This window comes from Larimichthys crocea, chromosome XIII (genome assembly GCF_000972845.2).
Source record: "Larimichthys crocea isolate SSNF chromosome XIII, L_crocea_2.0, whole genome shotgun sequence".
Taxonomy (NCBI): Eukaryota; Metazoa; Chordata; class Actinopteri; family Sciaenidae; genus Larimichthys; species Larimichthys crocea.
This window is the reverse complement of record NC_040023.1, coordinates 33,691,737-33,706,670: the sequence shown is the minus strand read 5'-3', so window position 1 is coordinate 33,706,670 and position 14,934 is coordinate 33,691,737. Positions and strand designations below refer to the sequence as shown.

Genomic DNA, 14,934 nt, shown 5'->3' with positions numbered 1-14,934 from the left:
TATCTGCAGGTTTTGAAAAGTCTTGAAAAGTAGGGAGTTTAGTTGCATAAACAAAGATTTTGCAAGGTCCGGTGTGTCAGATTTAAGGGGCTCTATTTACAGAATATGGCAGAAATGGAAAATAATAAGCATAACTATGTTTCCATTAGTATATAATCTACCTGAAAATAAGCATTATAATGAGACTTTTATATCTACAGACACTGCAGGTCCAAACTGAACACCGGCTCTAGATCGGGCTAAAGGTCAAGGGGTCAAGTAGGGGGGTTGCAATCTGCAACTACACCACTAGAGGGCACTAAATCATACACACTGGACCTTTAAAAAGTCTTGAATTTTATTAATTTAGTTAGTTTTGCCCACCATAGTCCGTAACGTTAGCTATAAACTATGTGACACTGGCACAACAGGGGATTTGTGCATGCGGGAAGCTGCTGAATCATTTTCTGTGGAGCTTCACGTGTATAATACACATCAGAAAAAGGTATTAAATTACATTCTGTGTTATTAAAAAGCTCAAATATAATTTGGTGTGCACAGCCGAAACCCTGTTTGAATACGGTGGTTAAAAACGTTAATAAAGCACAATATAAATATGTTAATCCAGTGAATTAAATCACATTATTACATTAACCAATTATGTATTTCAAAAGCAGTGGAAAACGTTTAATTTCATGATGAAGCAACATGAATGAATTGGGACTGACTCATACAAAGACACGTTAGTTTCATTTTTACAGTATCTGGCAGTTACAGCACGTTATCAGTTGTAAACACTGAAACACTAGTTTTCAGTTTTTCTTGCCATTTATCTGTTAAACTTTTTATTTGTAAAGCCTTCTTTTAGATTCTGCTAAACTTTGTGAACTTTTTTGTTTGATCAGCAGCGATCAGCAGCGGCGTATTAAACGAAGAAACTGCTTCCCGAGCTTGCAGTGACATTAATCATATTAATATTTCATCCATATATGATTTGCACTCTTTTATCTGTACTTATCGTTGCCACTTCTTGACTGTTTTTGAGTGTGTGTGTGTGTGTGTGTGTGGTGCGGTGTGAGTTAAAGTAAAATGGATTCTCTGTTGTTTCTCTGTGGTTTTTTTAGATACAGTGTAATCGATGTGAATATAATAAATGTGTATCTTCATAGAGTAGAGGATTGCATGTTCGATAAGCATGTTCTTCTTACCTTTCTGAACCAGGAAACATGCAAGATTCAGCTTTTCCAAAGGCTTATGGATTAATCAGCTGCTTTCAGATGCAGATGCCGTTTGGAGTGCACAACTTTAACACCTTATTTTTTTGACTTGTACTTGTACCTGAGCATGATTTGTGTTGATGATACACCGCATGGCACGCTGCTTTAATGCTTTCAGGCTGTTGGGTTGTCTGATAATGTTTCGCGTGTATGTATGTGTATGTAAATATGTTTTTGGAAAGCATTTTTATGTATATTTATGTCCTTGTTTTCTGTTCACTTTCTTTTCTGCATTGTGTTGTTTGGGTGGCGGTTGTTTTTCCTCAACCCTCACTGCCCTTTTTATTCCTCTCACTGCACACAAGCCTTCCCTTCCTCTCCTCTCCTCTCCTCTCCTCTCCTCTCCTCTCCTCCTATGTTGATGAGATACGGTGATTTCTCTTAGGGGAGGCGTCAGTCCATCCTAGTGCAGCCCCGTCTCGCGCCTGTCCCACCCCGAGTAACCAGGTAATAAACAAACCGGCAAACTCTCACTCTCCATCCATAACCTGCTGCCTCTTTTCCACTTCTGCTGTTCTCTATGTGCGTCCCTGTCCATATGCAGCACCCTGTGAACTCACTGCAAGCCAACACACTGACAGGCCCACGAACCTTTTCCATGAATCTTTCAGAAAAAAAAGGAGGCCTGTCACAGAATGTTTCGGACAGAGGTTACAGACGGTTCTGGAGGGCACACCTCTGTGTTGAACGAGCGACAACAAAACATTTCAAATATTTAAAGCTGACCTGAGCAACTTGACAGCGATGTTTGAACTCGTGTACCCATAAATCATGAAATACAATATCAGTAGAATGTGCACATCACCAGGCCGACCTGCGATCACTTTTTTAGCAGATGTGCTGGAGAGGAAATTAAATGTTGGTGAAAAAAAGGTTTGGATCGAACAGTTTCCTGTTCAAAACAGTAAAAAAAACAAGCAAATGTTTCATCAAGACTCTCTCGGCCTCTGCTTCAGCCAGTGTGTTGTGTCTTGTAGAGTACTTAGGGTTACGGTGAAGACTCAAGCTATGGAAGTCCATTCGTTGCATTTTTGATGGCAATGTTACATGAATCAATTCACTTCTATGGTTTGAATCAACATGCAACTCTCCTGGTTGAAACATCAGTGCGAAATATCAACATCACTGTGTTAGAAAATATGTGGTTCTTTCATAAACGTTAAAAACCTGCATGTCGATGTGTACATGAAGCTGAAACTTTTGTAGCTGTCAAGTGCCAAAAACTGCAGTTTTCTCAAACGTCCACTTGAGGCTGGCTCCAGAAGTCCCCATGTTGAAATGTCCAACTTCACAGCAGAAATAAACATGTTTACAGCCTGGTACAAAAAACAGTTTTGGTCTCTATAGATAATTTCCCCGTTCATGACAACTGTACTGAGACTTAATTTCTTTTTTACTAACCTGTTCAAATTATAATAAGGCTTAAAGTTACGCAGAATTAACATTATGGTCGCTTTGATTAACAGCATGCTTCTGCTCCTGCATGATAAACTTTAGAATGAGACCATTATATATGAGGGATTTATGTAGTTGAACTATAAATTTTCATTTAGAACTGTTGGTTAAGAAAAAAAACAAAAACAGCTGATGGCTGCACAAACGCAAAGTTCATTCCTTTCCTGTAAGGCATCCAGCTAATAAGATCTGAGATGTTGGTTATGAATTATCTGGCACCTCATCTTTACTTTAAAGTCTCTACCTTTCTGACAAAAGATGAAGATGTTTAATTAGGCACAGTGCCATGATTGGCCTCGTCTGAAATAAGCTTCCTTCTCCTTCACCACGCAAAGAAAACTGACATTTTCTTTCTTTTGCCAGACAGACAAAGTTTGTGCGTCCTGGTTTTGTTGTCGCCCTCCCAGCATAATAACACGCCTTCCCATATACACCGGTAACTCTGTGAAATATTCCGAGACAGACCTCGATTAGGGAGTTTATTTGAGATTTGAGATGAATCAGGTTGGGGTATTTTTTTTTCCACTTTATGTTGACCAGTAAGCACATTACACGCCTTGGCAGAAACATATGAAGTACTACAGTAGCTCACAGCTTTTTAAATGTCATTTCAAAACATTAAACATCGAATGTTTTGTGTGTGACTGTTGCAGCCCTCTGCAAATGAAAATGCCGCAATTTATGCCAACATTACTACTCTCAAATGATTTTCGTGTCATATACGGAGACCTCCCTGTGACTCTTTGCATCAGTTTAACTGTTGAAATGCAGAGAAATGGAAAATGATCAGTCAATGGCATTTATTCTAAGGCTACATTATTTTACAATGTTGGCATTTGCAAATATTTTCATCACATTTTAATAAACATGTCATTTCCTCACTTGCACTTGATTAACTTTGAATATATTAACCGAGATAATCTTGATAAACAATAGTCAAGGGTTAGGACATCGTATGATATACTATATTACATGGGCACTTATTATAGAGGGGATGTGTACACAATGATGAGCCTTTAGTGAAACTGAAACAATTTTGAATGCAAAATTGTTCCTTTCTGCCAAGCAGTTACACAAAAAATCCAATAAAAGAGACGACACATATTTATATTTATGGTTTCATAGACTTTTGTCCAGATCTGGGAACATTTTTGGGGGGTTGAAAACATCCCCAAAAAATGTTTTTTTTTAAACATATCATCATTCTTGATGGTGATGAATCTGACCAAAAGTCTCTGGAATATTGTGCAAATTCTCTTTTATTAAAGATTTTTTTCTCCCCCGCTCACACAACACATTGTTTAACCGCTTGTGTTCTCTTACACACACATGAACTCACATTTTTCCATTCAGTTTTTTTCATCTCTCCCAGCACGCCACCCAAACAAACAACGGGAAATATGGGAAATCTCCGTATCTGACCCAATCCTTTCCTGAAGAACACTGATTAATGTGCACATGTCTTTTTTTATGTGTGTGTGTGTGTGTGTGTGTTTTCTCTGTGTCTCTCAGTGAATCTGTGTTTTCTGATATTTATGCGTTCGTGTACGTGTTTTTTGCACTCTGGGCACATTATTCGGTTGAATGGTTGGCGTAAGGCCAGTTGTTATTGAGTGTCTGATGATGTGTGACATGTAAGTTTGGTTTCTTTTCTTTTTTTTGGTTTGTTTTGCGTCAGTTAGAGCTCTTCACCCTGCAAGCTATCCATCTTAAGCCATAGAGGGGTTATAATTGATTAACACCTTACAGCAGGTTTTTTTTATTTCGAATGTGGAGAAACATTTTCACAGTTCTCTCTAAATTGACTGGAGATTGGAGGAGATGGGTAAGAACCTGTGTGTGTACGATACTCTGCATCATCACTACGACACCTAACATTTCAGTACTCCACTAAGTGTTTTGTGTTTCTGTCTCCAGTACTACAATTTTCCATTAGCATTAAAAAAAACACTCTCACATCAAGCTGTAATTGAATGCACCAAGTAATCAAACAGCCCAACAGAGAGTGAAGCGAGAGAGTTTTGGTAAGTTAACAAAAGAAATAAAAAATAAAAAAAAGGATGTCAGTAAACATTGTTGCCATGTCTTTGTTCAGCTGCTTGATTCCTTCGAGTTTAATAGACATGTGTATTGGTCTACACATGGATATTAAACGACGCTGTTGGTTGTGTTTGAGAGTAACGAAACGAAGTGTTTTAGTGGAGTCATGTTACTGGCATCCTGTAACTGTCTGTTAGATTACTCGTAGCTTGTTCATAGCACCAGTTAGCAGCTGGGGAAACAAAAAATAAAAATGTTTGCATTCATTTTGGTTCTGATTGAGAAGAGAAAAGGCCCGCTTAATAATTCACATCAAAATTTTGGGGTAATTTTTTTTTTTTTCGTATCGTATCGTATTTTTCGTTCTATTTTTCACTTTTTTGTGTTGAAGTGAAATGGAAAACACCTTCCACATCACAACGGACACACCCATCAGATACAGCTTTTATCCAGTGATAATTTGCTTTTTTGCTCCTTTTGATTCATTTTCTCTACTGGATGCAGACCAAACTATCCCTTCCTACTTTCTGTCTTTTCCCCTCTACAGCATGTCATCCCCATCCATGTTACAGTAATCCATACTTTCTTGTGGTATTTAATGTCATGCATATTTTTTCCTAAAGTTAGTGAGTTACATTGTTGCACATATTTCCAAGCTTCTTTTTTCTTTTTCTTTTTTAGAGTCTGTAATTATGTCTAGACACCACACAGAAAAATGTGCCAGGCAAGACTAATCAAGTGCAATTATTTCAAGAGGTTCTACCCAGGTCTGATGGTAAAAAACAAAACAAAAGAAAAACTGTGATTTTCCGCTTTCAAAATGCTTCTATATTCAAATCATCTTGCAGTAGCTCTTGGATACAGTAAGCACGATTATGAATAGAGTCCTCATAGTTGTCTATTGGCACAATAACCCAATTGTTTTCTCTCCCCGCTGCTCCTACACAGACGTCAGTGAACAAGACTGGGAGTGAAGGCTTGCAAACAGACCTTGATATATACTAATAATGAAAGTAGCATTGCATTGCTGTTTATTCTGCGCCAATGTAAGTAAGAAAAAAAAAAAAAAGATGGCAAAACCAAACTCTGACTTACTCACTAATCAAAAGCTCCGACACCCATGCAGCGACTCATTGCTCTTTGTCAATGGGTTTGGGTCGGACAGTTTTGATTGGTGAATTTGACACAGGTTTGGATTTTCCTGCCAGCCTATGAAAGCACTTTCACTTGCTTTTTTTTTTTTTTATTATTATTATTTTTTAAAATTTGGCTCTGAGCTCTTTGTGGCTTGACGTTTTCTTGCATGTTTTTAGTTAACAGGCTGATGCTACAGTTTGTGCTGTTAAGATATTTTTTTTTTTAAGAAGAAGCCATAATTGTAGAGTCTATAGTTTGTCATTTAAAATACCTCCAGCTATACTCGAGCTCGCACATTTACGTAGAGACATATTGATTTGTACTCATTGGCAAAGAATGACTCATTTTGACTTCCTGACTTTTCCTGACACCTGTCACCCCGACAAACAGCCCTTTTGCTACTCATCCCGAGAGGATCAGGACCCTTTGACCTCAAGAGTTTTAATCCCCACTTCATCCCCTCTTTCCCTGTGTCCCTTTTTTTCCTGTGCTGCCATTTCTATTGGTGTACGCCATGCATCAACTCCGTGACTCATTTCTCTCTCCTCTCTCTCTTCTTTCTTTCTGTGTGGTTCTTCCAATCCCTTATCACTTGTCTTTTATTTTCTGATTCCTCCTTTCTTTGCTTCCTCCATCGCTTTTTTACATGTACTCATTCCAACCCGGTTCTTTGTGTTTGTCAATGTCGATGTTTTCCCACTTGGACATATTTCAATCACATCCCTTCTCTGGTGATTTTTGTCCACTTTATCACATCTTCAACATGTGATTTTTTCCCCCCACACTACATGTTATCTGCCTTGATTGGACATCTCCTTTACAACTCCTCGCATCCCCTTCCCATCGTTCATTGAATGGCCTCTCTCCTACGACCATCTCTCCCTGCTCCCACTCCCACTCCCACTCTTTCCCCCCCCTCCCCTCTCTCTCTATCTCGCTAGGAGGACCAGCTTTCCTCCCTGGGTTCTGCAGACCCCGGTGTGAAAACTGAAGGTGGAGGGGGAGGTGGTGGTGGAGGAGGAGGACAAGGAGGAGGAGGAGGAGGAGCGGTAACCAACGATCAAGGCCTCAGAGTCTCTTCCTCGGGCATCTCCTCTGACAGCTCGCCCCACAATGGAATCCTCCCCCAAACTGTAGACCCTCCCTCTCTGCCCACTCCTCATCAACATCCTAGTCAGAATGGAGAGCTCCGTGGCAACCAAACATCCTCCCCCATGACAACCTCACAGGCAACCGGAACCACGGCAACAGCAACGACAGGCATAGCAGAAGAAGGGGGAGTAGGTCAAACACAACACTGAGCCAAATCAGAGAGAGATGACACAAAGGAAAACACTGTCCCGTTCCCCATTTAGCAAGACAATGCTTTTGAATTCTCCGTAGATATTTGTCATTCCCCGGGCAAAAGAGAGAGAAGAAAAGTGTGCGGGAGACGAGTAGTAATCATACAGCCACTGTACAGTGCATAACACATGAACACACAACACAAAGGGCTCTTCAATGGACACTTGATCTCTTGATGCTCACGTGGAGCTTCAGCTCGTATCAGTCTTGCAGGACAAGATAATGATACCTTACAACACACTGTTCGAATCAGTCAAACTAAGCATTTGACGTTACATACCAAGCCGATATGTGAACATCCGCTCCGTGCACTCATTGCCTGCCTGCGGCATCATGAGAAACAAATACATGTAAGGAACAAGCACTATCGAATGTCTTGCACCCCCAAAGACTTCATAGTAGCCATTAGCGAGTGCCATGAGCTCGCTTATAGTAACCCTTGACTCCCATGAATGTAGGTGCATTAAATATACCTATCCTGAACACACCAGGCTGCAAATTGTTTAGGTCGAGATGTGGTGATGTAGTCTGGCTTTTCTTAGTGCCTTTGAGTGTTTTTCAACAGGGTTTTCCAATAGAGATCTGATACAGATGTAACAGATGGAGATCCAAGTTAGCTTTGCTAGTCAGAGGAATGATCTGTGGGGGCTGAAAACAGAGATTCAAAGACACAAGATCAAGCGTCGTAGAGGTTTGAGTGATGGAAGACTTTTTTTTTTTTTTTTTGGGAACTTTTCTTTTTCTTTTCTTTTTTCAATCTAAGGGACTTCTTGTTTTTGGACTGAGCTCGTGCAATTTTTCTCTTCTCAATCTCAGAACCGATATGTGATAAACTGGTGCTAAACAGAAAACAAATGGTGCCATTTTCCAATGTCAAATGTCTGTGTCTGCCATAGCACTGCCTCTCTCATGACTCACTCACTGTCTTTTCTCTCTCTCTCTCCCTCTCCTGCGATTTTGTCTTTTGACAGGACTCCCCCCACCCCCTCACTTCCTCCTTCCTCCCCCAATATGTTTTGTACGTGTCTCTGTCTTTGTTCTTTGTGCATCCTGTTGTTCTTCTTATGTCCAAATTGGGGTTTGTTGGGGTTTCCATATTTGTGTTTTAGAAGCACCCTCCTCCAATCTCTGGTTTTATTTACAGTTAATTTAAAAAAAAAAAAAAGCAGCCCCCCCCCCTCGGCTCAAAATTTGGATGGATCATCTATTGAACGGGTCGTTTTCGAGCCCGATTTTCAGTTTTACAGTTATTTAAAAATAAAAAAAATTAAGATCGAATGAAGCTGCTTTGGATGAAAATGGATGAATGGAGTTTATTCCCACTTTCAAATGTTTTTTTTTTTCCTTCTTTACGTTAAAAAGTGTTGTCCATTGTGTTCATACACAGGAGATAAGTGATGCAATTATGAGTCAGAAAAACATTTCAGTCAGTTTTCTCGTCTAATTTCCAAAGCTAATACAAACACTGATCACAGATTATCAATTCTCCCCTTATGTTTTTTATTTTGACGCACCTTTATCACCTTTTATTACAGTGTGACGCTGATAACAGGCATCATCTTGTTCCCATTTATGTGTGAAAAGGACATTTCAACCATTTGGTTTGCTAAGCCTGCCATTAAGTGCCTGGGATAAATATATTGAGCATCCTTTGGCCAGTAGACTAGCTAGTCATCGACCAGGTGCACATTATAAAGCCTTGCTTGAGTCAACAAGATAATATTACTCCTTACTCCTGATGCTTTAACAACAAACAAAACAAGTAATGACATATTTCTTTGTGTAGTTTCCATAATTTGAAGTTTCATTTCAAAAACGAAAAGAGTCGCATCTAACTCTCAGATTTTTTTTGATTCAACTAAAACGAATTCAGAGTAAATCGTTTAATTTGCGGTAAACTTTCTGGAAAGACTGTGTGATGTGTTTTTTTGAAATGAACTCTTCAGTTTCTTCACGTGTCAAATGCTGAAAAACAAAACAAAACACGAGTCTTTGAAATGTTTGTAACGTGTATCCATATTCCTTCATTCTGTGTATGAACTGTGTCCGCTGTAAGGTTTTTGTCTGGATGTGAATCTGTTCTTGTCTCTGTAGCCTCACACACTGGTGTCTCTTTGCAAAACAACTCGAAGCTTGTCGAAAAAAAACGTGCAGGTTTAAAACCAAGACGAGTTGAAGGGTCTCACATCAGTTCTGTGTCCAGCCATTTTTCTCTTCCCGGAGAGAACAAATCACTCACTTTGCAGTGTCAAAGGTCAACACGGCCAATGCTAGTATACTTCCTAGTTCAGCTCTAGTGGATTAGTTCATACCTTCAAGTGAATGTTTAACTGTTGAACCACCAAATGTTAATAATGCTAGCAGTCTTACGCAGGGAAAGATTGTCTTCTACTTAGACAGTTTGCAGGGCTACCTTTTTTTCTTGTAAAAATTACTTGTGTGTGAAGAATGTTGGATTTAAAAGTCGGGGGTTAGGGTTTTGAACATCAGTGTTTTGTTTTTTTCCAGAGATGTGAGATGATCAGTGATTGAGAAATTAACATTGCTGTGAAAATACCTCAGTGACTCAGGTAAACAAGCAGTTGCCTCAGAGCTGAACACAAAAAACTATAGAAAAAAAGAGTCGAGTCCAGCTTTGGAAAGACTGCCACCATGCAGATACTCGGTCTCTTAGCTATGCTTCAATAGCACCCTGATCAAGCACCCTCCCCCCGTTTCTTCTCTCTCTCTGTCTCCCTTTTTTTTCTCCCCCTAGCCACTCTCAAAGCTTCATGGAGGACAATGTGGAACCTAATTGGCTGATGCACCATCGGCAGTCCACAGGGTGGCATGGCCAAATGTCCAGAGCCCTCTCTCGTGACGCGATTGGCTGACAAAGGGAGAACTTGGGGCATTGGTCCCATTCTCTTTGCTCAAAGGATGGTGCAGAGCCCCAGCGGACCATGTAAGGAAATGCTGGGTGTTTTTTTGTTTTTCTTTTTTTTTTACTTAACTTGGGCCCTCTCTCTCTGATTTGATAACAGGATTTTTTTTTAAATGTGTTTGACGCCTCTTGCTTGGATCTACATTTTACTTTAAAAAAAAAAAAAAAAAAGGTAGGCTGGACACATATTGGCGTTTGTTAGCCTGCCGAGCATGCAAAGAACAGCTATGCAGTCTGATCAATCAGCAGAACGGAACGAACACAAAGGCCAAGGAAGGCGCGACGCTCAAAAAAAAAAGAGAGAGAGGGGAGGTGTGTTGTGGGTAAGATGTGTTTTCAAAGGTGCTTGACTTCTCTTAAAATTTCAGTCAAAGCTGATTTACTTTTCAAAGCATTTATTTCCCTCTCTATCTCTCTCTCTCTTATAGTCTTTTCAAATTACCCTTTGATTCATCTATTCACTCTTTATCCATCTAGGAAAAAAAACATTATTTAACCGCTTCGTTTGTACTCCAGTTTTAGAACACACTTGATCTCTTTTTCTCGATTCATAGTTTTTAGCTCTTCCGTTCCAGTCTCTTTCAGACTTTGATTTTAAAGGAAACTAAATATGCACAGCCTAAATACAACAAGTGAAACTGCTTCAGAACACAACAACTCTTGCTTCAATGAAGACTTTGAAAAAAAAACGGACAGAATGTTATTATTTATATTTCTATGATACTGCTTATTCTTACAATAGTATAGAGAAGAAATAAACTCTTCGTCAGAAATCTTCCGGAGCAGATATTTATTTCTTGATATAGATAGATGCCTCTATCTAATGGACGTTCATAAATAATCCATTTTATATGAACCGAGTTTTCTTACTAAGACAATCTTGTGGAGAGAATCATTGCCCTAAAGGACTGTGACGAAAAGGGACAAACTTGTGTTTTACCTACTCCCCTTACAGCAGTTTGCACGTTGCTGTGACCTGTGCCCTCCTTCCTCTTAGTTATAATCATTCGAAACAAACAAAAAAAAAAGAAAGAAAAAGAAAAAGCGGATGGATGTTTCTTGCCCAATGATCGCCATGGAGCTCTCCATTTACGGACGATGTGAAAGTCTCTGGATGAGGACATTCTTTACAGCTATTGTTTTGTTTTTTTTGTACTCCACTTTCGACTATCTTGTCTGTAGAGTTTTAACCCTGGGCAGAGGATGAACTCTTTGGTTTCAGTGTGGCCACATTTCTGCAAATGTCAAATTGTGGTAAAAAAAACAAAAAACTCCCCAATTTATTTCTACGGATGGACTCCACTGACACCAGGCTGAGTTGAAATCCCTGCCATTTCCACTTGTGACTGAAACAGAGAGAGATATGTTAGAGGTCCTGCTGAAACGAGTGAATGTGTTTGTATATAAGTGTGTGTACTGGCTAAATCTTTGTGTATATACTGGATAAATGTGTATATATGGTATGTCTATGTGTATATACAGTTTGTTTGTATATGCAGAGTGTACAGTTATTTTTTCCTCTAATGTTTCTCTCTCTTTCTATGAATAGGTCTTCTCAAGTTACCAATACTGAGGCATGGAAAGGTTTTTAAATGTACCGAGCTATCAGAGGCACTTTTCTGTGCAGACTTAGAATATCAGCAAGGTCTGTCACTTCTAGCTGCGTTCTCGAAAGCTCTCATTACAAGAAGTAACTCACGTAATCTTAAAGCTTGCACTCATTTTCTGACCAACTAAAAAAAGCTTTTCTAAGTAGATTTGGGTGACCAAGCAATGTTTGTACATATATAGACTAAGACAATTTTTTGTTTTTTTTGTTTTTTTCCAGAAACCTCCATTTGCATTTCTTTGAAAAATTCTCGACCTGTTTTTGAGTTCTTGCGTATCTGACTTTCACTTTAGGTTCCTATGGTATATGTTTGCAACGGGTTGTCATTCAGAGTTATATATTTATTCCGACAACCCTTAACTTATATATTTCTTGAAATTTTGTTCCCCAAATTCTGCCTCTCATGGAGCCGTCTGACCTTTTGTTAAGATTCGGTTTGGGCTGGCAAATCCTTCCATGATAGTATACTGTCATTACTTAACATTGCTTGTTTTTGTATAGGTCCTTAATAAATAAGTGTGCCTCCCCCGCCCTCCCTCCACCCTAACCTCCCCCTCCTTATACTCTTACTAACCTTAGATCCATTAACTCATCTTCATACCCCTTGACAAGCCATAGCCCCCCTCCCCAGAACTCCTCTATTGTTGTTTTGACAGGACAGACATTTGGGGATTTTGTGTATATTAATGGAAGAGTGGTGTTGAAGAGTGTATTGCAGTTGTATATGGATTTGTTATGAATGTGGATATTCTGATCATTGAATTATTATTGTAATAATGATAATAATTATTGCCACTTTTGTTGATTAATTCCTTTGATGCGGTTTGATGAAGATGCCATTGTTCCTTTTTTTTCTTTTCTTTTTTCTTTTGGAATACACCGGAATTTATATTTTTCGGGTGGGTGAATCTGGAGATAGAAATACGTAAATAAATTAATAAATAAACAAATAATTAAATTCTTAACCGGGTGTGGAAATGTGTTTTCTGTTTTAACTTGTTCCTAATTATCCATCCACTGCAGATTAAAGGGTAAGTCTGGTGATCATTTTCTCTCAAGAACACAAGTTTTGTCTTAAAACTATTAAAAAAACACATCAATGAGCCACTCTGTTGAACTGTGTGACATGTTCCTTCATTACCATGAAGCCTCACAACGCCACATGCACCATCCTGCTGCCATAAATAATCACTAAAGCACCAAATGTGTATTACTCCACAGCTGAAAATAGTCCTCCATCAAAAGAAAAAAGCAGTATGTTCTCATGTTGGAGTAACTACAGTAACCAGTCACTGAGCCTTTTTTATTTTAATTAAACAATATATTTGTGACCCATTTTTTAAGGATTATAGTAATAAACTGACTTGAGACGGACTACTGTAGATAGGGAATTTGTAAAGTATTAAGAGGCGGATTACACATTGTTAGTTTTGGTCTTTTGTGGGATTTGTTGAGAACAATAAAAAAATAGAATATCACCAGCCTTTGCATTTAAAAGGTTAGAAACATGGCCTACTTTTTGTCTGGATGTAGTGTTTGGACACTTCTTTGTAGATTGGGGCCACAAATAGTGATAAGATGAATTGATTAATTTTGTTTTTTCTCATAATCATCTCTCCAAAAACAGAAACCTTTGATTTATAATCATATTAAAACAGAGAAGCACATTTCAGAAGCTGGTACCAAATAAACAATTAACTGACTAACTGTTACAGTAATAGACTTACAGCATGCACAAACAAAGCTATGACATCTAAAATCTAAAATATCTGAATATAAAGTTAGGTTACTGATCTGCTTTAGTGGTTGTACCTTTCTTCCAGTGTCTGAAATAGAAAGATCCATTTTCTAGACTTACAAGCTGATCCACTCTTACTCTGTGCCTGGATCTGTGGTTAGATCACAGGTGAGGTTTTGCAGCTTGCGTCAGTATCACATGGGCTTGCTCATCTGGATCGTCTGCATTTTTTCTGCGTCTCAGGGCTGCGATTCTTCTCTCGGTGAGCCCGAGCAGATCATTTCCTTAGACTCTCCCCAGCGGAGGTGCTGAGAGCGTGGATGGCAGGCTGGATCTGGGAACTGGGGACTCGACTGAATATAGCAAGCTTGTAATTATCCTCATCCTCCTACACTTAATCGCCTGCAGTTCCTCAGAGGGTTGGCAACTTCTGAGTTTGGACAGAGGAGGGGGAAAAAAAATTAGCACAATAGGTGGTTCATGTTGTGTAAAGACAACAAACAGAGCTGAGAGTGACCTGCTCCAGACCTGAGCATCAAATATAATAATAATCCATATAATTACTCCACTATGCATTCATGCCACAATGAAATAGACAATCAAGTTTTAGTTTTTGATGTCAAATTATGTAATAACATGCCAAAGATATATGAGTATGTATAAGTATTTATATCAAAACTACATGGACAACATCATTACATACCTGCACAATTCTTACCAACACTCTCATACTGGTATTCTGTTTAACAAGTCAGGAAATCAGGATGCAAACATCTCTCCAAAGGCATTTCTGTGAGACTATAGGAACGTAAAATAAATGATGATCTTTATAGACCTCTATTGGCAACCAGGAGAAATTGCAACAACGGTGAATTTGATGATCGCACTGCCGTGGGGCACCAAAATTCTTGGTAGTAAACTCAGAGTGAATACCTGTAAAGTGGGACAGCTTCATCAGTTTTGTTTTTACAAACCAGCACTGAGCTCGTGATGAGCTTCACTTCCGGGAGTGAATCTGCCGCTGCACCTGCAAGCCTGTAAAAAAAGCTAATTATGTTTATTATAGTTGTTGTTATTTAGATAATCTTTGTGTATTTAATTAATCAGGCACACACTTGGCGATTTAATGTGTCCCAGTTTGCCCAAAAAGGTGTCCCAGTTTGTCTTTCTGTGTTGACCCTATGATGAACTGGTGACTTGTCCATGGTGTACCCTCTCTCAGGATATGCTTGAGCCCCCTGTGAAGGATAAGCGGTTACAGGAAACGGATGGATGGACAAATGATGTCCCACTTTAACAGCAGTGTCTGGATAAATGTAGCTCTGGGCCAAAGAGTCATCCATCCTGTGTTTAATGCTTCTTTCTTTTTTTCTTCTCTCTAAGTTGTGAAGCTATTTAATACACAGAAGATAAATTATCAGAAAGTGTCCCA

General features: G+C 39.0%; 1 protein-coding gene across 7 annotated transcripts in view; it reads left to right on the top strand.

Annotated features, from left to right (window-relative positions):
- Window positions 1–11,767, top strand: part of syngap1b (synaptic Ras GTPase activating protein 1b) — a 132,037-nt gene extending 120,270 nt beyond the window's left edge. For 5 of the 7 annotated variants that reach the window (XM_019279110.2, XM_019279106.2, XM_019279103.2 and 2 more), the window contains one exon: window positions 6,830–11,767. In XM_019279110.2, coding sequence (XP_019134655.2) covers window positions 6,830–7,189 — 360 coding nt within the window. In that variant the 3' untranslated portion in view covers window positions 7,190–11,767. Of the gene's footprint in view, window positions 1–1,641; window positions 1,704–6,829 lie in introns of all 7 variants that reach the window. The other 2 variants (XM_019279104.2, XM_019279105.2) reach the window with 2 other exon arrangements.
- Window positions 11,768–14,934: the final 3,167 nt, after the last annotated feature.